The sequence below is a fragment of the Hesperophylax consimilis genome, chromosome 14 (genome assembly GCF_061612785.1).
Source record: "Hesperophylax consimilis isolate HC1 chromosome 14, BYU_Hcon_1.0, whole genome shotgun sequence".
NCBI classification, from domain to species: Eukaryota; Metazoa; Arthropoda; class Insecta; order Trichoptera; family Limnephilidae; genus Hesperophylax; species Hesperophylax consimilis.
Window position 1 is genome coordinate 13,812,114 of NC_142849.1, and position 25,203 is coordinate 13,837,316.

Consider the following 25,203-nt stretch of genomic DNA (forward strand, 5'->3'; position numbering starts at 1 on the left):
AAACTATCAGTCTGTGGCTTTTACAGTTTCGACTTCCATCGTGATTTTAATTCGGTAATTCGTGCGCCAAGCCAAAAAGCTGAGAGCTCTCATGAATATTTGCGTTGAAGTATAAGGCCGTAAAAACAAACTTAATGTTTTATGTGCACTCCATTTTAAAACATATGTTGCCGCATTTTAAGTAACACAATAACTTTTCGTAATCATTCAGAGGTTATGCTGGATTTTTTATATGGCAGTGATTTACATTTATAAGTAAGTATTGTATTATTTTCAACTAACATGGGGCGAAAACTTTCAAGACATTTGGAAGTATCTCTTTTTGTTATTATGTGAAACCGCACAAGAGTCCTAACTGTTTGGAGCCCATAAGACTATGGCATACTCAATTGGGGTATTTTGTGAGACTTAAGTTAGTAGGAAAGGGAAGGAGATGGGAAAGAGAAAGGTGGGAAAGTACCTGGCTATTCTGATCTGGTAACTAAACACGGTCAAAGCCAATTTCAAGCAACGTTTCAAATCTGAACGGTTGTATTACACCAGGGCGATACTGAGAGTATCTTCCACTGTGGAACGTGCCGCAAATATACTGTATATTATTTTTAATGATTAAATTGTGAAATAACACAATTAATCAAATAAAATTTAATTGCGCGCGCTGGGATTTGAATCAGCGACTTCCAGCTTGCTAGTCGAGAGCTAAACTCCTCGACCTCGGAGGCCGTCGTGCATTAAAATTATTAGTGCTTATAATATAGTGCATACAACTAATATTTCTGGGTATTTTATAAGCAATAATTATATTAATTCCGATTAAAAATAAATGCCGCCGACGGGTATTGAACCCGCAGCCTTCTGATAGCCGGTCAACTGCTCTAAACCACTGAGCTACGTTGGATTTTACAGTTAGTGGTTTAGAGCAGCTGACCGGCAGTCAGAAGACTTTGGGTTCAATTCCCGTCGGCGGTATATATTTTTACTCAGAAGATATTGTCAATTTTTACGGGTATTTCAGGTCAATAATTATTCCTTGTAATAATTTGTTATTCTTTGTGCTTTGCATAAAAACCTTGTCTTATAAACATTAGTTTATCATTAAAAAAATAATATCATTTTGTGTTGAAGTCTGTTGAAATCAGTCATATTTATTATAAGGTCGTGATTTTCTCTTTTTACCAGTACATGAATTTGAAATTCTGACAGTGATGCTGGATTCACTTGCGCTTTTTGTTTAAACGTTACTTTGACTTTTTCACGACTTAATGCGAGTTACCAAAACATATGTGATAGTATTAGTATCTCAAAGCCTGAACATTTGTTTACTGTTGTAGAAGCAAGCGGTGCCCCCTGTTATTTTAAAAACGAACCGTTGAAGTATTCAAACAGCATACCCGATGAGAAAATGTCAAGTACACCTGGAATTTCTCGGTTTCAAAAAACTTCAAAACAATTTTCCCGAAGGAATCTTTTTCTGAAAAAAAATTGTAACATGGATACCAGATGGTATTTCCGAACTATCAAAAAGTTATGTTTTCATAAAAATTTGCCGACCAAAAATTTACCAATTTATTTTAAAATTTTCAGAAAATAAAAATTTCCCAACATCACTTATTTATCAAAAAGATGTTATTATAAAAATTTCAGGACCCATTTTCGGTTATGTTTTAAATGGTAAATTCGGTTCAAGAGTAAATGTTTTTATAAAAAGTTTCCCGACCCATTTTTTTCCTAAGATGGAAATTTCCAAACTTCATATAATATCAAAAAGCTGTGTTTGAAAAAATTTCCCGACCTATTCCAAGAATTATTTTTAGAAAGATTAAATTTTCCTAGATCAAAAACATGAAACCAAAAAAAAAAACGCAAAACAACATCATAAAGAACCAAACAAATATTGAAAATTTCAGATGACAAAAATAAATATTGGAAAAAAAAAATCTAACTTATGAACCCAACTTCATGTACGACGAACGACCTGTCTTGTTTTTTTTGTCCCGGTGAGTTTGCTACCACATTTAATAACGCATTTAAATGAACAATTTTTAATGTTTTTAAAACAATAATATAAACAAAACAATAACGCAAAAAAACTAAATTAATAAATTTTGCGCTTCCTCGAGAGCGCAATTTACTGACTCAAATACTATAAATCCAAAAAATCTATTTTATTATTAAGCTGATTGCAACGAGAAGAACTTTGATTTTAGAAAATGTTGGTCAATTTTTAGAGAGTTAGACTTTTGAACGCAGCCATTTTCACCACCAGTGAAGCATAATATAAAGTTTACTGGTAATTATTACAAAAGGCTAAAATGATTTACGATGAATTTAAAATAAAAATCTTACAGGCGGAAAATAAAGAATGAATCGACTGCTTAATGAGAAAAATACGTTTCCAAGCTTAAAACTGAACAGTTTTTTTAGGCAAAGTATATAGGGTGTCCGGGGGTAAAGTGCACTATCTTCAAGAGGTGATTTATACATGATGGTAGAAGTAAAAAAGATTAATAACTTTTTTCAAAATTCCATTTTTTTTTCCAATACAAAGATATTTATTTTCCATACAAACAATTCAACTGTTTTACCAAAAAACTTAAAATATTGGAATTTCTAAAAAAGTTATGATTCTTTTTTAAAATGTACATGAAGAATCACCCCAGAAGTTAGCGCACTTTACCCCCGCACCCCATATAAGTTACATCTAAACATTACAAAACCAATTACAAAATTGTTAATCCATAAATATACCAAAGCACACAGAGTTACCATTAAATGAATATACAAGTGTCTGAATGTTTTACCTGTTAGAAATATTATTGTATAATATTGTAAGTTACATTGTCTGATTCTTTGTACAGGGAAAGAGTTCACGATAAACACAATACAAGATACACTCAAAATGAAAGACTGGTGGTTCCCAAAAAATGTACCAATAAATACAGTGACAGAACCCTTCACTAAATTGTACCCAAAATTCCAAACCTACTAATGTCGTAACAATGAACACTCCTTTTGACTATTATCAAAATGGAGGAAGTGAACAATTATTACTTATACCGGAGGTAGGTACTCCCAGACATTAAAATTTTAAATATTCTCCTGACGAAGGAAGGGATCTTCCGAAACCGGTAGAGTGAAAATAAAAAAAAATACCTTACCTATATTATTAATCGTAGCACAGTTTCTAACAATTTAATATCAATCAATAATAATAATATATTATGAGAGAGGTTATATAAAATCCATTATAAATTACCGGAGCTCGCCATTTCTTCAACAAACCTCTTTAATATTGAACATTTTTGTCTCGTTTTAAATGCGAAATCCCATGTCATAAAACAAGGATCATTCAATATAATATATTATTAAAGAAAAATCTACATAAAATATAATTAAATCATCAAACAAATTAAGAACTGCAATATTATAGAATTTTCATTACATTGGAGAAAAATCTACACAAAATTATAATATGAAAAAAAAATTATAATTGCACAAAATTTCGAATTTTCAATGTTTTTTTCAACAACTCTCAACAACTTACACAAAGAAAATGTCTCAAAATATTATTAAAAACTTTTGAAAGAAATTGAATTAAGAGAACACAATTAATTCAAACGAATTATTATTATAATCGAACACTGACACTGATTTTAACACGGCTATTGAATAATTTAAGTTATTAACAATGCAATGTTGAAAACATATAAAACAAAAGACAAGCGAAAACAACCGACAGCGGTTTTCGGCGGGCGATAACTTATTTTTAAGAAAACCGAATGCGGCGAAACGAACCGTCCACGAAGTAACTTCACCGGGACCGGGAGATATAGTTTTAATTGTTGTCGGGCGACAGTATCTAGTGTCTAGTGTCTGGTGTCGAGAGCAGCGGAGGCTAGACCGCATTGGCCGCTATTCGCCCATCTCTAGAGCTCGGGAAAGTAGTGGGAGAAGAGTTGGTCAAAGAACTACAGAGGTTGTGTTACATTGGATTAGGATACACGCCAAAATAATTAGAATTATAAAAAAGCGGCCGAAAGAGATACAAATTCATAATGTCGCAACACTACATATTTTTGACAATACTCGAACGCATTGCCAGTTGTTCACGAAGGTTAAGAAACGTTTAATTAGTAGAAGTCGATTTTCATACGTGTACATGGAACATAATAACGGTTGCATTAAATTATTTATACCTTACACAGTAGAAAAATGTTAAGAAAATAACATTTGTGAAAGAACATAATTAAAAACGTGACTTAAAATGGTCTAAGCCATATTTAGAGAAAAGATCTGAAATCCAGGTCCTACCCACGTGTTTCTGCATAAACTTCCACTCCACCAAATTATCTTCAATATACAACATTCTAAATTACTCGAAGAAGCATATTTACACTGGTTCTGGGCAGTTGAAACTATGAAAAATTTTAAATGCTCTTTTTCAATCAGTGGGAGTCGCACAAATTGAATGCGAATAAGTTTATTTTATTATAAACTATAATCAACATTTGACACAACTATTGGGGAGCTGTGGTTAAAAGTTAAATTTGGAAAGGGAATATGACTTACCCCTGGTCTTTAGTGTATTTCTTATTGCAATAAGATATTATGGCCTTGGGGGACACGAGACCACCCACGGTAGAAATCTGCTAACATTTTTTTTACCAAATTAATTCATAATCAGAATTTCACTAGATATTCAATACGTAATTTGTTATCCTTTTCCATTCATTTTACAGTGTCAAATAGAGAATCCACTTTTCATTGGATAAAACTATTAAATTTTCATGGTTCAGCTGCATCATCTACAGCTGTACAATTCGAGGGGACTTGGGATTCTGCGCTCGGTGCGCACGCGCCGCTCGATATCCCACTAGTTCATGCGCCCCTGGCGGACTTTCCCGGAAGCCCGACACATCCTCGGGGAAGGATAAACAACAAACAATAATCTTTCTTATAGCGCCTTCCCGTAAGAGCTTTTTAAAAATTCGAACACGTCTCAAATATAACCATAGAATAAGCATTTTAGTAGAAGATAATACACGCCTTTGAACCATATAATAAGTATGTTCGTAAAATAATACGCGACTTTGAAATTACTGCACGTTCTGTGCATTTGGGAGGGTACCTTGGTACACCTAACATCTTGGGTAATTCTTGCTCGTGTCAGCTACTTTCCGTGTGTGCCCGTTCGTTTATTATCTCATATAAAGTTTTTTTAATGGTTATGATTTATGATGAAATACCAATTTGATTACGCAAATATTATATAATAATTGGAAACAAATAAAATGTTATGATGTAGGAAATCAATTTCCTTTGTCTGAACATTTTCCGTCCCACTTTTAATAATACTCTTTGAACCAAGGCACATGAGTGGAAGATACTCTCAGTATCGCTCCGGTCTAAGATCACCATTCAGTATTGAAAAGTTGCTTTAAATGGGTTTAGCCATGTTTTGTGAACAGATCTGAATAGCCAAGTACTTTACCACCTTCGTCTTCCCCATCTCCTTCCCCTCCCAGCTACCTTCAGCCTCACAACATACCCCAATTGGGGATGCCATAGTCTCACTGGCTCCAGACGGTTGGAAGCAGTTGGGACTCTAGTGCAGTATTCACACAAAACAAAATGCAAGTATATACACGGTTTCCGGAAACTAGTGGCATAAGCGGGAAATTGGAAATCTACATCACATAAATAACCCCGAAAAATCGATCTGAACTTTTGTATTAAAAAAAAAACTTTTTTTTCGTAAATTAAGAGTTAAAAAACATTTGAGGCGGATCTAATCTTCAACGCATTTTAAGAAAAATGTACAGATGATAGTAACCCTGGTTGAGACCAAATATGTTAAATTTCACAGTACAAAATTCCAACTTCGTACTCGATTTACTCGAGAACGAGAGCTCAAAATCAAACAAAAAAGTTTTACCATAAAATCCACTCCAAATTTGACGTAGATTTACCAGTTTCCCGCTTGTACCACGAGTTTCCGGACACCGTGTATATCGAACATCAAATAAATAAATCACCTAAAAACGTGAAAATTGTACAAAAATATTATGACTGTCTGTGAGATTCTGTACCACTTATTCCATTAAAAAAAACATTAAAAACGCGTTAACCGATTAAAATAACGCACCCCTCTGCCCCCTCTGAGAAATTCTCCACCCCAAATAATTAAACACGACACGTTGTGGAGTCAGGAAATTAGTCGAAGTTATTCAAGTTTCTCAGGTTACGAGACTTGGGTTCTGGGGGGAAGCATTTTATTTGGGTATCAACTGACATACCCACCCCGCCCGACATTTAAGACTATGTAGAAATAGGTATGGATCTATGCTAGGGTGGCCAAAGAAAACATAATTTATAACATTTGTACATAGGTTTATAACTAACTTACTGTGGTGATTTTAACTGCAGCAACTTGTGGTGGACTTAGAATAATAATAGAGTGTAGGTACACTAATTAATGTTTATTGTCGCACACATTTATACGTTACCTCTTTCATATATGATTGTCTCATTCATACATTTGGTCCTAGGTACGTTAATTACACTTACCATCGTGCCATTTCTCCGCAGGGCTATAAGATAGAAGATGTACCGCCATAAACTCTGTCTCGGCGCACACTTCTTGCTGCATTGTCCATTACATACTGTTGTACCGACTCTTTTGTTTCAGTGCATGTAAACACATTCAATTTACTGTTTTTTCAATGTTTTACGTTGCAAATATGTAAGCACACGCAGCGCCTTACGTTGCAAACACGCCATCTGTTACGGTGTCTTACGTTGCAAATCGATAAACCACATGCAGTGGTTTACGTTTGAAACACACTTACTCGCTATTTACAGTGCCTTACTTTGCAAATCGATAAACCACATGCAGTGGTTTACGTCTGAAACACACATACTCGCTATTTACAGTGCCTTACGTTGCAAATCGATAAACCACATGCAGTGGTTTACGTCTGAAACACACATACTCGCTATTTACAGTGCCTTACGTTGCAAATCGATAAACCACATGCAGTGGTTTACGTCTGAAACACACATACTCGCTATTTACAGTGCCTTACGTTGCAAATCGATAAACCACATGCAGTGGTTTACGTCTGAAACACACTTACTCGCTATTTACAGTGCCTTACTTTGCAAATCGATAAACCACATGCAGTGGTTTACGTTTGAAACACACTTACTCGCTATTTACAGTGCCTTACTTTGCAAATCGATAAACCACATGCAGTGGTTTACGTCTGAAACACACATACTCGCTATTTACAGTGCCTTACGTTGCAAATCGATAAACCAAATGCAGTGGTTTACGTTTGAAACACACTTACTCGGTATTTACAGTGCCTCACGTTGCAAATTGATAAACACGTGCAGTGGTTTACGTTTGAAACACACTTACTCGCTATTTACAGTACCTTACGTTGCAATTCGAAAAATCAATTATAACATTTTTTTTCCAAACACACTCACCATTTATTTCAAAACCTTGATTTATAAATGGGTAAACCAATTTTCTCTTTGTTGTTGCCTTACGTTTTAAACACACATATTGGAAGAAGGTATTGGTCCTTCCCAGAATTGTGCTTTATTTCAAATAAATCCATTTCAAATGGAAATGCAAAATGGGTATTTTACATTTTGCATTTTAAATGCTTTTCGAAAAACCATTTTGCATTTTAAATGCTTTTCTCAATGCATTTTCCATTTTAAATGCTTTTTCGCAACATTCTTCCTACCATCTCCACTCATCTCTTTTTCATAAGCCCCAAATATCAGTCGGTCCTTAACCTCGCTATGAGAGATAATTTACATTTGTCAAGTTGCTCCCTGGTAATTGAGTGATACCATTACAAAAAATACTGATTCAAATACAGAACATGGGGCCATGACGCTGTAATAAAAATAATAATAATAACGCTGTGATGTTAGATAGCAGTTTCTATGTTTTTACGTTGGCAACATTAGGCCCGCGCAAATTTTTTGTGGTTTCATAATCTGTAGTAGTGGTGTTTTTGGATTTACCATCGTGTAATAGTTTGTTCTACATTGATGTCCATTATTAAATGACAAAATTGTTTGAAAATTCTATAATTATTTTAATTGTTTGACCTGAGAAATCATTTTGCATTTTCAATGCATTTTGAAAATAGGTATTTTGCATTTGAAATGCTTTTCTAAAAACCATTTTGCATTTTCAAATGGAAAAGTTTTGACCCATTTCCATTTTGCATTTCAAATGGTTTTGGGTACCCATTTTGCACATCTCTGGTCCTTTCAGAACTTTACGTGGCAAATCGACAAAAAAAGATTCTTTACCGTAAATATTTACAAATATTCGGACAAGTACATTTCATAATATATCTAACTTTAGAAAAGTCCGACTAGACTGACATTCCAATTACGTACCGAATGCTAGTGAAGTAATAAAATGCCGAAAATAAAAACTTAGGTAATATTCGGCACTGTACGGGCAGCGCTCCCCCAACAAATGAATGCCGCGCGATCCCTCTCATCCCCTGACATTTCACTGTAGGGGGCGGGCCGCTAAATTTAGACAAATGCCAGCTAACAAATGGGCAACATGTATTATGAAATGTTTGTTATTATATTAAGAGGAAGCTATAAGACAAAAATGTGTATATTATGCCTTATATCGTCACGAATATAGGTAATGGGCATTAAAATCGCTTGGCAAACAGAGTAAAAAAAATGCTCGAATTCAAGCGCAAAATTGGTTTTTATTTATTTTGTAAACAATTTTATAAGACAGCAAAGAAGTTAATCAAGGGAAACTGTCACAGATAATCTTAGCCATAATATTTTTTAAAGTTGTTTCTTTTATGCGTTCATACATTTCTATTGAATAAATACAATTTTTAGTAGTTTAAATTTATATTTTATATTGAGTAAATATTTTTATTATTTGAATTCTACTCAAGGGAATCGATAGGAAAAGCTTCAATTTATCTAAAGCATATTTTTGGTATTCATAAAGTAAACTAATTCGTTATAAAGATTAATCGAAAATAGTGATTTAGCATTAAGCTTAGTCTAAGCTGCAATAATCATATTTATTTTTTTGATTGTGGTGGAATTCCATGTTTAATTTGTTTTATTAATTACGTACATACATTTTTTAATTAATTGAATTTCTTTTCATTAATATGGCTTGAATCTATCAATTGGTGCAGACTTTATGCAATTATAATATTGTATTCCTTCGTACATAAACTATTTTGTGTATTGGCTTTGTCCTTTTCTGGTTGCCTAATTTCGTCGCACGTACTTGTAATGTTTGTCCTTGTTGTATATAATTTTATTTTAAAATTATTTTGGTAATAGGTGTTGGTTGGTTGTGTATTATTTTATGTAAACATATCATCGTATTCAAGGTGAACATCTGCTTCACTGTTAGCCAATTTAGTTCCTTAAACATTTTAGTTACTTTTGAAAATGAATGCATGTTGTCCATCGCCTGACCCAGAAGTATAACGATAATGTCAATGCAGATGGATACATTTTATCGTTCAGTACGTACCCAAGAAGAACAGAGAACGGGTCGACAAGATAAACAATTTAGGTACCTACATACGTAACAGCGCAAAAGAAAAAATACGATAGTAGAAAAGCTTAAGCTTAGATAGTAAAAAGATAGTAAGATAGTAAAAAGCAATAGCTTGGGAAAATTTCATCTAGAAGTGAGTAGTTGATGATTTTATTGATAATACTAAAGCAGGGTATAGAATATTATTTAAATTGGCCATTGAATACCGTAAAAGGTGGACTCGAGCCTACTCATAATTAAATTGGATGATTTTTAACAATGGACGATTATGTTATACGTAAGCGGCCTCAACTATTAACGCGAGCAATTTTGCACAAAAAAGGAGAGTTTGTAATCAATAGAACATGTCTTGAAATTAAATCCCAATGACCAAATGGAGCTAAAAGCCAAGTAAAACTTAATTTAATCGAACATATCGGCTCGTCCTTGTTTCGAGTCAAAACGATAGCTTTATTATTTTAGGAATTTTTGTGATATTGGACATAAATAGAATTTGACGTAACACTTCACGCCCTTGAGTGGGTGGCGGCTTTAGAAACTCGTGCATAGATAGCAATATGCTATACAGAAGGTATTGGTCAAACTAGAGGCTGAAAGAGAAGAAATGCTTGGATCAAAAGGAATGGCAACACTACACGCTCTTTAGTTGTTGGCGGCTTTAGAAACTCGTGCGTAGATATCAAGACGCTATAGAGAAGGTATTGGTCAAACTAGAGAGGCTCGAAGAGAAGAAATGCTTGGATCAAAAGGAATGGCAACACTACACGCTCTTTAGTTGTTGGCGGCTTTAGAAACTCGTGCGTAGATATCAATACGCTATATAGAAGGTATTGGTCAAACTAGAGACACTGGAAGAGAAGAAATGCTTGGATCAAAATAGATGACGACACTTCACTTGAATGGCAACACTCGAGTCGTCGGCGGCTTTAGAAATTTGCGCATAGATAGATATCAATATACTACAGAGAAGGTATTGGTCAAACTAGAGAGGTTAGAAGAAAAGAAATGCCGGCATCAAAATGAATGGCAACACTTTACTAGTCGTACGACCACCGAAGAAAAGAAGAGGTGTACAAGCCAGAGTTCAAATTATATGACTAAATTGGTTGCGATCACAGTAACATAGTAATTGAACTTTTGTTGAAATCAAGATTTTCGATAAAGCTTTCACTGACCAAGGTCAAACACCAAAGTAATGTGTGTAACAAAAAAATCGTGCGGAAGTTAATAATGTGCTGATTTCTGATTAGAATATTTGGCAAACAAAACCTACCCGCAAGGCTTTTCTAGAGAATTTACATAATAAATAAATAAGTAGGTACTTAATAAGCTTTCTTATGTATCGCGAAACATGGTCAGAGAAGCCAATCAATAAACTTTAAACGTAAACAATGTCGGTGGTATTTACAGAGTTATGTGTTCTTTTGTGGTATTTTACCTTGATGGATGGAGATGCAATGGCACTTTCCAAGACATTAAATCCTAAAAGTTAACCCTCAGAGACATACATTAATAATTGCAGTGAAATAATAATGAATAAATAGCTAAAAAAATCTTATAGTGATAGATAGCACAAAATAATTCTCAGGTCCGGTGGAGCAGCATCACTAATGGGAAAGGAAACTAGTATATTTTTATAACCTTCAAAAACGTTCCTGAATTTCAGATACTCTCAATATAGTGAAAGACCACCATTAAGAATAGAAACTGAAATGGTTTACCCTGTTTGGTGACCAGATCTTTATAGCCATCTCCACCCCTTCCAACTACCCTCAATCTAATATATCTCAATTAGGAATGCAACAGTCTCACCGGCTACATAAAGTTGGGACTCTTGTGTGGTAATCACATAAAAAAATATAAGACCGATATATTTTGTAGAATCAATTGAAGCAAAAATTGAAAAATAAGTAAACACATAAGACTTTTATGTATGATTTCGCGTATCCGAAGACAAAAGTAAAACGCTGTTAGTATCACCCTGGTAAAATGCCATACGACATGAGGTTTAAAAAAAAAACAAAAAAACGAGCGATAACATTCATAACTTGTTTCAAAAGATCAGTTTAAGACAACATTTCTTTTAAAACCTTAACAAGAATATATTAGTGAATGAAAACTATAAAACATGATACAGGTTTTCCAATAAGAGGTGTTATTTTGATATTCAATCGTAAAAGATCAATGGTTTCGTTGCTTGTGTGGCACGTAGCGCCGTCTTGTTGAAAGTAAACGTTGTCCAGATCAATACCATCCAATTCCGGCCATGAAAAATCATTAATCATCTCTCGGTAGCGCAATCCATTCACCGTAACTGTTGCTCCAGCCTCATTATCGAAAAATTTAGGTCCAATGACTCCGCCGGACCATAAACCGCACCAAACAGTCACACGTTGAGGATAGAGAGGCTTTTCAACAATAACTCTTCGGTTTTCCGAGCCCCAGATGCGACAATTTTGCTTGTTAACGAAGCCACCGAGGTGGAAATGGGCCTCATCACTCAAGATGATTTGCATTTGATTCACAGTGAATTTTATTAATTTCAATGCGTTGTTGAAGCGTGTATCGTTCCATTTTTATTAATGGCGTAGTTTCTACTTGTCAAATGTCAAAAAATGACAGCTTCAAAAGTAACATCTACCGAAATAGCGGGCTATTCAAAATAACACCTCTTATTGGAAAACCCTGTACTTAACAAGGTTAGTTAGAATATTATTGAATGAAAACTATAAAACATGACACTTAACAAGGTTAGTTAGAATATTATTGAATGAAAACTATAAAACATGACACTTAAAACATGTATGAAAACATTTATGTAATTTCCTTTGAAAGCTTAAAAGCACGTATTCACATTGATGGTATAACGTGTTTTAAATTCATTGATATAATAATCCGCTAAAAATAAAACTTGCGTGTGTGCACACACGTGCAGGAAAAGGATTATCGAAGATTAAATAATGGTAGTCACTGCAAACCATTTGTCACCGCTCCAAGTGGCACGTGAATAGGAAAACCTATAAGTTCAATGAAGATATTCAAAACGCATTAGACAGACAGACTCGCACAGCAGTAGCGCGTGCAGTGGCAAGAGCAACATTCATGAAAATACCAGGGTTGCAGAAAGCAAAATAAATATCATTTTCTTTCAAATCAAATATCATATCTCCTAGTCCTTTGGACTAGATACCGATTTAACATTCTGGGAAGCACCCCGATAGAGGTCCTAATTTAACTATTATAAACCAAAACAAAACACAAGCAGCGGTGACTGGTACAGATAGAAAGAGCATAGATTTTTTTATGTTTTCATATAATTTTCATCCATATCTTTAATTTAAAATGTGATCTTGTGCAATTCCTCATATATCCCATAATACGTTAAGCTTAATGCTAAATCACTATTTTGATTAATCTTTATAACGAATTGGTGCACATTATGAATACAAAAAATATGCTTTAGATAAATTGAAGGTTTTCCTATCGCTTCGCTTGAGTAGAATACAAATAAAAAATAAATTACTCAATAAAAAATAAAAATTGCAAACTACAAAAAAATATATTGTTTCAATAGGTATGAACGCATAAAGGAAACAACTTTAAAAATATAGTATTAAAGCTAAGATTATCTGTGACAGATTCACATGATTAACTTTTTTGCTTTCTTATAAAACTATTTACAAAATAAATAAAAAAAACACTTTTTTGCTTGAAATCGAACGTTTCTAGACTCAATTTGTCAAGCGATTTTAATGCTTATTACCTACGATATAAGATATACCATGAATATACACATTTCGGCTTGTAGCTTCCTCTTAAGTATAAAACAATAAATATTCCGATTGCGTTAGAGCGAGCGATCGATTAGAGATTTGACAGGCTGTGCGAATTCAACTAGCGATGGTGCGCGTTTTTTACACTAAGGGTCTATTATTTTTCATTATCAATAATAATGACCTTCTAACTTAAGCAGTATATAATTTCATTTATATTATGTATCACGTATATTTAACAAAACAAATAAACACTGCGAATAAAGATTTATTGATTCACAAAATAATTTTGGCACCTCCTTTGTCTGATATGATAAGTATTTCCAATTTTGAAAATTCATTCATTCATTGAACTTGAATAATGTTACGCATTATGCGGGAATATTACACATTACTTACTTACCCATGCACCAACAACCGAAATTAGTATGCTTAATTAATTAACTGCCCGAGAAGTTCGAACACACTATGTGGGTTGGAGTATTTCAGCCGTTAGGGGGCGGATATCGAGCCACTGATTTCCCTAGAATGGGTTCCGCCCGCATCCGTCCAATTCCGTTTCCAATTTGCAAACATGAAGGTTCAGGTATAGCAAGGGCGCATCCCCAATATAACCCTTGGGAAGATGGGGTGAATAAAATAGACTTTGTAGAGGTTCTTTCTTCGTCGAATCAACCAAAATGTAATGTCACATGGGCCCCATACTAGAAAAAATATTTAAATAAAAACAAAAAAAAAAAACTATTTCTAGGGGCAGCACCACGATCTGCTACCACATCACGGAGCAGACATATTGAAACAGCACAGCATGAAACAGGATATAGTGCTGCTAAACACCTTTGGATATTTTCAACACAAGCTTTGAAGGTTTAAAAAACAATTTATTATCTTAATAATTCAGTGACCCGATAACTCGTGAAAGTGACAATTCACCACACCAATTAAAGGGTGATATAAAGTTATGAAATGTGATGAAACAAAAACTAGGTTACGTAAGTAAGGTTTATATGTTAGTTTTATCATCGATTTTATTTTATCTTTTGCGTGGATTTTAAGAATAGTGGAAACGATGGAAGGGCTGCCAATTAAGTTGTTAATGACTCAACCAGGTCTGACATAATTCTCCTGTCCGACAGCGTCATTAGATGCAATTGATTCATCACACTGACAAAATTAATGTATTCAATTAATGACTTCATAACAAAGTCTCAAAATTTTAAAGGTGTGTTGAATTATAATTGTGTTGAGTTATCATAGAACCACCTAGAAACTGTCAGTATAGCCCCCAAGAAAGATCACTATTCAGAATCGAAACTTGGTCTAAAATGGCTTTAGCCGTGTTAGGTACCAGTGTCTGTTGTTTCTTTTCAACCGTCGGCTACTTCCCAACCTTGTTCGTTTCATATCCTTCTCCTCCAACTGCCTACAACCTCAGAACATACCCGAATTGGCATAGTCCTACTGATTCCTGACATTTGTGACTCAAGGTCGGTATTCACAATAAAAAAATACTGTTAGAGCTTTGTTTTGTTAGCAAAATCAAATAATTTCCCCATCATTCGTGCAGTAAACAAATATTATTACAGAATCACTCATACTACGTCGTGACATTGACATTGAAGACACATAAGGGACGAAGGCACGCCATATTGGGGTCTAAATTTAGACATTACCCGTGAAGAATAATGTGAACAGTTCTGCTAGAGAAGCAAGCGTTGCATGTGGAGGGAGTCATAATTGACTAAGAGTAGCGAAGTCCTGTTTTAAGTCGACCGTTTGGCATGTAAATTTGTTTGTACATTCCGTTTCCGGTTTCTAAAATCTGCTGCAACCACTTAATTATTCAAGCAAGCCTCAATTTTTCTAGGTGGCTAACTTTGGCTTGAGGTTTTCAATATTAATGTACCTACCTGTCTGAAGATAAATTAAAAAAAAGAATAGTCATTAAGATAGTGACGTTTCTTTGGAGAACTTGATAATTCCTTATTTGAAAGTTTAAAAAATGTTACATAAAAAATTATACGGTTTATAATGAAGTAGGTAGGTATTTACAAATCTGACGATTTCAGAGAAAAGTTTGTTCTCGCGAAGTCTATTGTTCACAGATCTACTAGTAGCATCTGCTACTATTGTTGGTCGATGTCTAATACCTAGACAAAACGAGAGAATTATTTATGCGGTTCCATGGCAACTCTGTCTTTTCACTTTTTGAAAAGTAATGTCAAGTCGAGATATGAAAAGATTATACCCGAAAATAAATCCAGAACCCTAACGACGTAAGTGAAGCAGCCGTGCACACAAATATGCGACGCGCACCTGGTGTATTGACAGACATGCAGTTGAATTTACCTTCCCAAATCTCTAAAATAAAGTGGGAATCTAAACGGCATAAGTGATGAAGTCAAGTAAAAGCAATATTCGGCGCGCGGCCCGGCGTAATGACTGGACATACGGTCGACTTTGCCCTAGCAGGCCTGGAAAATCGATCTTTCCGTGAGGTTTATTTTAATTATTTCCGATGAACGTATTACAAAATTCTCAAATGTTTCTAGAGTGATCCCTCGGGAAGTTACTAATTCATCATCTAGAAAAATAAAATCTGGTGCTTACAGCTAATTTTACTGTCGAAATTTTTTTTATAAAATATTCAAACCGTTTTACACAAAATGTTTTATTTATTGCTTATTTTAATGGTAAGGTCCTGTTTTTATAAATTTTAAATATAAATAACTTACATGAGAAGGGATCCCTCTAGAAACATTTGAGATTTTAGTAATACGTTCATCAGAAATAATTCAAATGTAAGCGTCGAGCAAACCACCGTTATTAGTCTTGTGTCGCCTTAAAAGTAATGAAAAACGGACTATAAACCTAATCCATCGTAACCTAGTTTTTTTTTCAACACTTTTCATGACTTTATATCACTTTTCAAAAGGGTTTTGAAGGGTATTGAATTGCCACTGTCGTGAGTTGCCCGGTTACCATTTATGATAACGGGTATAGTGACATTTTATGCTGTGTGTCAAGCGATTACGAAGATTGCCGGGTTAGAAAGACACCAAGTTGTTTTATGTTGTGATAATGAGATGAAAATATGTGAGCCTTTATATAGGATAGCGCGATATCACTAAGCCTCTTGTTATAACAGACCACCATCCAAGTTAGACATTAGTCTGCCATAATTAGTGTATTCTATAAATCGGTTCATCGGTTCAGAGAATGAAGAGGGAGATGAGTCAAATTAAGCGCTAATAGCTCTAAACGAGTTCATTCAATCTCTTGCCTTTTTAGGATGGGTTGTTTCGGAGAATTTGAACAATTCATCAAATTTCAACGTTCATTTTCAAGTTCTGTGAAAGATTTTTTCAAGTTCTGTTTTTATTCCAGTTTTGTCAAGCAACTAGCCTACAATGATATAATAACAGAACCTGAATAGGACTTTCACAGAACCCGAAAATCAACGTTTAAATTTGATGAATTGTTCAAATTCTCCGAAACAACCCGTCCTTAGTGTTTTAATACAAGGAGAATATCGTTGGGGAATGACGAGGGGGGTGAGTCAAATTAAGCGCTAATAGCTCTAAATGAGTTCATTCAATCTCTTGCCTTTTTAGTGTTTTAATACAATGAGAATATCGTTGGGGAATGACGAGGGGGGTGAGTCTAATTAAGCACTAATAGCTCTAAATGAGTTCATTCAATCTCTTGCCTTTTAAGTGTTTTAATACAAGGAGAATATCGTTGGGGAATGACGAGGGGGGTGAGTCTAATTAAGCACTAATAGCTCTAAATGAGTTCATTCAATCTCTTGCCTTTTTAGTGTTTTAATACAAGGAGAATATCGTTGGGGAATGACGAGGGGGTGAGTCTAATTAAGCACTAATAGCTCTAAATGAGTTCATTCAATCTCTTGCCTTTTTAGTGTTTTAATACAAGGAGAATATCGTTGAGGAATGACGAGGGGGGTGAGTCTAATTAAGCACTAATAGCTCTAAATGAGTTCATTCAATCTCTTGCCTTTTTAGTGTTTTAATACAAGGAGAATATCGTTGGGGAATGACGAGGGGGGTGAGTCTAATTAAGCACTAATAGCTCTAAATGAGTTCATTCAATCTTTTGCCTTTTTAGTGTTTTAATACAAGGAGAATATCGTTGGGGAATGACGAGGGGGTGAGTCTAATTAAGCACTAATAGCTCTAAATGAGTTCATTCAATCTCTTGCCTTTTTAGTGTTTTAATACAAGGAGAATATTGTTGGGGAATGACGAGGGGGGTGAGTCTAATTAAGCACTAATAGCTCTAAATGAGTTCATTCAATCTCTTGCCTTTGTAGAGTTTTAATACGGGGAATATGATTGGAAAATGAAGATGGAGATGAGCCAAATCAAGCACTAAATGAGTACATGCAATCTCTTGCCTTTGTAGTGTTTTAACACACGGGGAATACAATTGGGATATGAAGAGGGAGATGCAAATTAAGCACTAAATGAATACATTCAATCTCTTGCTTTTGTAGTGTTTTAATACATGGGGAATACAATTGGGGAATGAAGAGGGAGATGCAAATTAAGCACTAAATGAGTACATTCGATCTCTTGCTTTTGTAGTGTTTTAATACATGGGGATTACAATTGGGGAATGAAGAGGGAGATGCAAATTAAACACTAAATGAGTACATTCAATCTCTTGCTTTTGTAGTGTTTTAATACATGGGGAATACAATTGGGGAATGAAGAGGGAGATGCAAATTAACACTAAATGAGTACATTCGATCTCTTGCTTTTGTAGTGTTTTAATACATGGGGAATACAATTGGGGAATGAAGAGGGAGATGCAAATTAAGCACTTAATGAATACATTCAATCTCTTGCCTTTGTAGTGTTTTAATACACGGAGAAAATCATTGGGAAATGAAGAGGAAAATTAAGCAACACAGCTTTAAATGAGTAAATTCAATCGTTTGCCTCTGTACGCGGGGAATATCATTGGGGAATGTAGAGGGAGATGAGTCAAATTAAGTACTAAAAGCTCCAAATGACTACATTTAGTCTCTTGCCTTTGTAGTGTTTTAATGCACGGGAATATCATTGGGGAATGAATAGGAAGATGGTAAAATTATTATTATTATTATTTTTTTTTAATTAATAAAAAAAAAATTGTTCAGTTTTATGCTGAATCAACAAAACAATGAAAGTGAATAATATCGTTGTGTAATATATTTATGTGTAATCTATTTGTTATTTCTAGTTAATTAAGTGAAAAATGTAATTTTCTTTTATCTAGAATAAAAATAAAAAAGCACTGAATATTCAATCTTTTGCAAATATTGCAACACATGATAATATTAGTTCCCTAGTTTAAAAAAAATTCTACGTATAAATTTTTCTTTCCAATTATGTGAATAAGCGTAAACTCGATCATTTTAATAATTTTTATCATAGAAATCGAAAACTTCGCCAACTTTGCAAAATAGAAATATAAAATATTATGATGGAAGTTCTGTTCTATGATGGAAGCGGTAAGAACTTTGGCTCCAGTCCCAGCGGTCGAGTTTCAAAACTCGGCTAAGTGAGCTTTTAAAGAACAGCACTCAAAAACACATACGTTGAAGACTTCTTACTGCAAGCAATTCTATACGAATTGTACAGTGAACACATTTCATAAGCGGTAATCCTTTCCTACTAAATTAAAGACATGCTTACTAGAATTTAAGGTAAAACGTTTAAAAAATGCCTTTCCATTCGGAAACCTTAGATATTTCCTAACTATCCGTATTGAATTAAAAGGCAATTCATCAAATTTGAAGATACGATTTGAGATTTTCACGGCCAAAAGTATTATCGCGATTGAGTTTTGGGGTATTATGCCGTGTTGCGCTTCTTCTTCTTTTAGTCATTTGAGGTATCAAGTATTTGAATTAGGGCGCCTGCAAACGAGACACTATAGTGGCGGAACTATTTCGTCTCAGTCGCGCGCTGTCTTCAAATTGAGTGCGCGAGAGTCTTTAGTTATGGCAACTATTTTTTAATATAAGTACAAAAACACTAAAATATTATTTATGTATGGGTAGTCAGCATTTGGAAGAATTATGGTAGTATTTGTTAAAATTGAATTCGGAACAGTTTCCGAAGACTTATATGTATAATCGTTAACGTTAGGCTAGCTTTAGACTTGTAAGTTTTTTCGTAAATTTACGACTTCTAGCCAATGGGCATATTGCATTTTGAAAATCCAATATGCCCATTGGCTAGAAGTCGTAAATTTACGAAAAAACTTACAAGTCTAAAGCTAGCCTTAGCGGAGAAACTTAAACAGAAAAGTCTCGCGTGTGCGTACCTCCATAGAAACCCTATAGTCCAGTCAGTGGGGGATAAAAAAGGGCTCCACCTTGCAAAAGGTTAGGTAGTAGCGATTTTCACATATGTTGTTAAGATTGGGACTCTAAAGAAAAAAAAAAGTTTTCGACCTTGGGGGGGTCGAGCTCGATCCGCCATCTTGGATTGAAGGTGCCAAAATTTGGTTTTTTCAAAATAATTATGAAGTGGTTGATTTAACAAACAAATTGCTGAAGACAAACTTAAAAACAACTAAATTACCTACATTTTTTGTAGAAAGTTTTTTTTTGTAAGTCTAATAGGTAACGAGTTACAGCGGTTAAAAGAAGAAAATTTTGACAAAAAATTGTAAAACTCCAGTTTTCTTGATAAATTTTGTACTAACATATTACACAATATCATTTTTACGTATTTCTACGTTACAATATACTTATATAACATCATCCGTGTTGCTCGATGACGTTGATTTGTTATAGTGGGATCCTAGTCTACAGCTGACTTGGCAACACTGATTGAGTCCTGGTTACAGGACGTTGCCTGGATGCTCATGTCTGCAGATGTTCTTTTCGATGAAACAATGCCAGTTCAAGTTTCACAAGAACGATTTTTAGCCAATGAAAATAACAAAGTCCGTCTGATTTCGATGCTTACAAAGCAATATTATACAGGATGATTTTACAGTTAAGCAGGCTGAAGAAGATGCTGATGAGTTGATTGTCAGTATTGCGATTTCCTTGTGTTCATCATATGACGCTGTTTTCATTATTGGCGAAGACGTTGATCTCCTAGTTCTGCTGACAGCATATGTACCACCCAAAATTAGTATATATCTTCGCAAACCTGGGAGAGGCAAAACTTTTGAAAGACTGTATTCCGCGAATAGTGTGAAATACAAAGAGGCGGCTGAGAATATTCTGTTTCTTCATGCCTTTAGCGGCTGCGATACAACATCGTCCTTCTTCAACCAAGGAAAAACAAAATTGTGTTCGCTTGTGCAAAACGACACAAGACTCAATGCCATGATAAGAATCTTCAAACAACATCATGCAACACCAGAAGACATAGCAGTTGCAGGAACACGCTTTCTTGTTGCTTTGTACGGGGGTGACATGGATAAGGAAACCTTGGAAGAAGTCCGCTACAAACGTTTAGCAAAGTCGACAACAAAAAGCAAATTCAATCTTGCCTCTTTACCACCAACGAACGACGCTGCACGGTACCATGCATTTAGAACGTACCATCAGGTCCAAAAATGGTATGAAATCCAAAAAAATTCAGAAAACTGGGGCTGGAAACGTGACACCAACGGGCTTGTTCCAGTAAGAATGACAAAGAAACCAGCACCCGAGACTTTATTAAAATTTATTTCATGCAATTGTAAAAAAGGATGCGGCGTTGCATGTAGCTGCAGGAAAGCTGGATTGAAGTGTTCTATTGTACGTGGGTGCTGTAATGGTCAAACATGCCGAAATTCGCCAGAGGTTCACATCGATGTCGAGGACGAAGAAGAAGAGATTTTGTCAATGGAAGCCCAGAATCTCAGTATCACAGGCAATGAGTTAGATGATGACATTGTGGACAAAGACTGTTATTAAGTAACATAATTTATAGTAACATAATTCATAGTAATAATAATCTGTGAAGTAGACCTACTGGGGATACCACAATAAAAAAAATTCGACATGTTCTCTACCTCATGGTGGTGTGGAAATGAGTTAGCAAAATTATTATAATTATGTAATGAATAACCCGAAAAATTTACAATGTTGGGAATTTCATCATTTTTTAGAAAAATATTCACATTTCCGCCACTGTAACTCGTTATCTATTAGACTTACAAAAAAAAACTTTCTACAAAAAATGTAGGTAATTTAGTTGTCTTTAAGTTTGCTTTCAACAATTTGGTTGTAAAAACGACCACTTCACAATTATTTTGAAAAAAACAAATTTTGGCACCTTCAATCCAAGATGGCGGGTCGAGCTCGACCCTCCCAAGGTCGAAAACTTTTTTTTTTCCTTAGAGTCCCAATCTTAACAACATATATCAAAATCGCTACTACCTAACCTTTTGCAAGGTAAAACTCCCCACTGACTGGACTACTATACACAGTAATGGATTTTTACACCCGCAACTGTTGCAATGCAGCTGTCTCCGCAACTAAAGTCTCTCATCTGCGGGGCTCTAAATCATCTATAGTAGGTATTGCTTGGAGTATGAATCACATTGGCGTTTAGTTAGTCATTGTTGAGTGTTGACTCTCAAGGATTTAACACCAAATACTGTTAAAAATGATGAACAAAACTGTCATTTTTCCACTGCAGGAAATTAGTTATTCTCATGCACATTACATTACACAGCCTTACATCCTCTGTGGTCTTTACGCCCCTGCACACCATGTATGCGTTCAACCGTAAATACAAAAGTAGAAAACGGAAAACTAAATGCCCATGTTGTCATTACAGTCAGGTAAGTTACAAGTACGTATCAATAAGGAGTATAACTCGCAATAATATTTGTGCGCCAGCCATAAACTATGCACAATGAGCGGAAGTCCCACAGCTAAACACAATCTTACGACGCGATCCGAGGGACAAAACACGTACTAAATACAAAAGCCCTGCGAGGTGACAATGACCGAGTGTAATTGAACGGAAAAATATTATTATTATTATTCGCAAATAATGAGACAATGCAATAATAATACACAAAAAATGGACTGTAACTGTAGTATAATGATAATAAATAAATTATTGGCTACGTTTAGTCCACCTGCTGATTGACCCTTTTCACTGTGGTTAGGTTCGCTCAAACTATGTAAACTATCGATTAATAAGTCATTTTTTATTCCATAAAACATGATTCTTACGCTGGCAAGACAAACTTTTGTATTACGTTATTTTTAAACAGTTTCTCGTAACCGTTTCTTTTGGCAAACCGAAACGCTTTCGTTTTTTTTTTAAGAAATTGAAACGCCGCCCACCTCTAACTTGCGGCGTGAAATCAAACAATTATACGTGGTATTTTAAGATTGTACAAAAACTTACAAATAATTATAAGCAATAATAAGTCGCCTGAAATATCAATACAAATCGAAAATATCTTCCGAGTAAAAATAAATGCCGCCAGCGGGAATAGTTTGTTATCCTTTATGCTATGCATAAAACCTTGTTTTATAAACATTAGTTTATCATTAAAAAAAAAAAAATAAAACTTACAATGTTAAATTAACTTTAGATATACATAATATAATCCCGTACCAACGAAACCGATTCGAATACTATAGTAATCAGGGTAATGCGTAAAAATGGAATCCGGCGCATGTTTCGCGCTGCCAAAAGAGGTAGAAGCCAGAAGTCGATCGTAGTACTCTGCTATGGGTAAGGATACATATTTTTTTCTCGACCATCAGAGTGGTTGTTGTTTGTCTTTCTCAGTATTGTTGTGGTGACAAATAATATTCATAATCGAAACGTTGGCATTCTTTAAGTAGGTACTCTGTTTCAAAATGAATAGCCATATCCATTTCCTCGCTATAAATATGAAGAAGTATTGTTTTAGAATAGAGTTGTTTAATTGAAAAGATGTTAAGATAATTGAAGTTTTCATCAGTGCTAGTCCTTAAAGGAACTTTCAGAATCATTTTCATTATGGCTTTTTTGGGTTTCAATTAGTGATTTTAGAATATCGTCATTTGTACTGCCCCATCCGATTGACCCATCGTGATTGGCAAAGAGCTATGCAGATATTGAAATATTTTTCTAATGAGGACATTCCTGATGGTTTTGAAAAAAAAGTTTTTTTTAAATTTTTATTGTTATTTAAACAGTTGATGTGTTAAGTCCATTTAAATTTTTACACTTAGATAATCAATTTTAACACTTAGATATGTATATGGTCAACGTTTTCCAACGAGGGGAAATTTTTACAATGCCCATTTAAGTGATGGGAGTTATGAATTTTCAAGTTAAGGTTCCGAGTCTTTTGTATTTTTTGTTTCGAAAGCGATGAATTTGGTTTTATTAGAATCAAGTGCAAGTGTCTTCTGCGTTCTTAAATGTTTCTGCTCAATTATTCCCGTTAATTAGATGATTCCTACTCCTACCTTTCTTCTCCTGGTAGATGCGCCGTTGCGCTTGGGAGAACTGCCATTGGACGCCTGCAGAGAAGCTGTCTTATCTGCACTGTCGGTTATAGCACCTGCAACAATAGCAAAAAAAAATTGAATTAAAGAAAAAAAAACAGAACATTGGATGGTGAGTGGGAATTCGAAGAGTTTTTTTTGGTTGGTTTATATACTTACCACATACTTTTGATTATTATTTTTAATTAAAATGGTTCCAAAAAAAAGTTTGCCGTATTTGAAGAAGTTAAGTAATTTGTTTTTCTTACCAGATTCGACCCAGGCGCCTAGTTCCCGACGCAGGGCGGCCGTGTGCTCGTTTAGTTGCAGCAGCTGACCAAGCAGCTCCCTATAGCGCCCCAGCGGCAACGCAGTCATAGCCCAACCGCTGTAAACATATTATACATTACAGTGTCTACAGGTAAAATATACAGAAATTAGGGAAAATTGCTCCTAACCGTTAAACACACGCTAAAAACGAACATTTTATTTTACACTTTGTGTCAGTTAGATAATAAAGTAGGAGACACGTTACGCTACGCATCATGGCTTGGCCTATTTCAGCATATCGCTACCAATGGGAATGTATGGCGAGCGATATACTGAAATAGGTCAAGCCACGAAAATATAGCGCGGTCTGTCACAGGCTAAGGGCCCGTTCCCACTTCCGTTTTCAAATCGGAGGCGGGTCCCGTTTTCAAAACGGACGGCCAATGGCCCTGTTCACACTACCGTTTTAAAAACGGACCATACTCTACGAAAAAAAATAATTGTCGATTCACCAAAAACATGTTATTTGCTCATTATTCAGTAATGGTGCGCAATGGACGACGATGAAGCTCTTGTTGTCATGTGGTACTTATTAAATAGAAGGAAAAAAGTGAAAAGAAAATTTTGAGTACACCCAATCATAGCCGAATGATTTTCTGTAGGAATTTTCCAAGTGTTAATTGGTGAGTTAAGAAGTGATGAACTAAAGTTCTTTAATTATTTTAGAATAATAATGAATGGATTATTTATATAGCGCCGTTTTCACCATGAAAAATCACCTCAAGGGCGCTTAATGGCTTAAGAGAATGTCTATCACTTCCTTTAACCATCTACTGGAATGAGTTTCAGAGAGCTTAACATATCAAAATACAAAATTGAGAAAGTGCATTTGTCCTGAAGAAAGGCTATCGATATTTTAAAGTAAGAAAACAATAAACACTCAAATATTTTTATTATGTGTTTATTTAACTAATACGCTCTTCCGTGCATCTCATTAAAGCTTTAAAATTTAAAAAAAAGTAAACTTAAATAAAATAACATAAAAATTTTGATGTACAAAAGTTGTGTACACCAAGTGTTTTGTTTTTATTTAGTTAAAGATAAAATATTACCAT

The 25,203-nt window shown here is 34.7% G+C and overlaps 1 protein-coding gene across 1 annotated transcript in view; it reads right to left on the bottom strand.

The window, feature by feature from the left end:
• Positions 1–25,203, bottom strand: part of Apc (APC-like) — a 153,408-nt gene that overhangs the window by 72,504 nt on the left and 55,701 nt on the right. The window contains exons 2-3 of the mRNA XM_089639541.1: positions 24,088–24,206; positions 23,801–23,895 (exon numbers count right to left, since the gene is read on the bottom strand). Coding sequence (XP_089495667.1) covers positions 23,801–23,895; positions 24,088–24,196 — 204 coding nt within the window. The 5' untranslated portion in view covers positions 24,197–24,206. The remainder of the gene's footprint in view (positions 1–23,800; positions 23,896–24,087; positions 24,207–25,203) is intronic.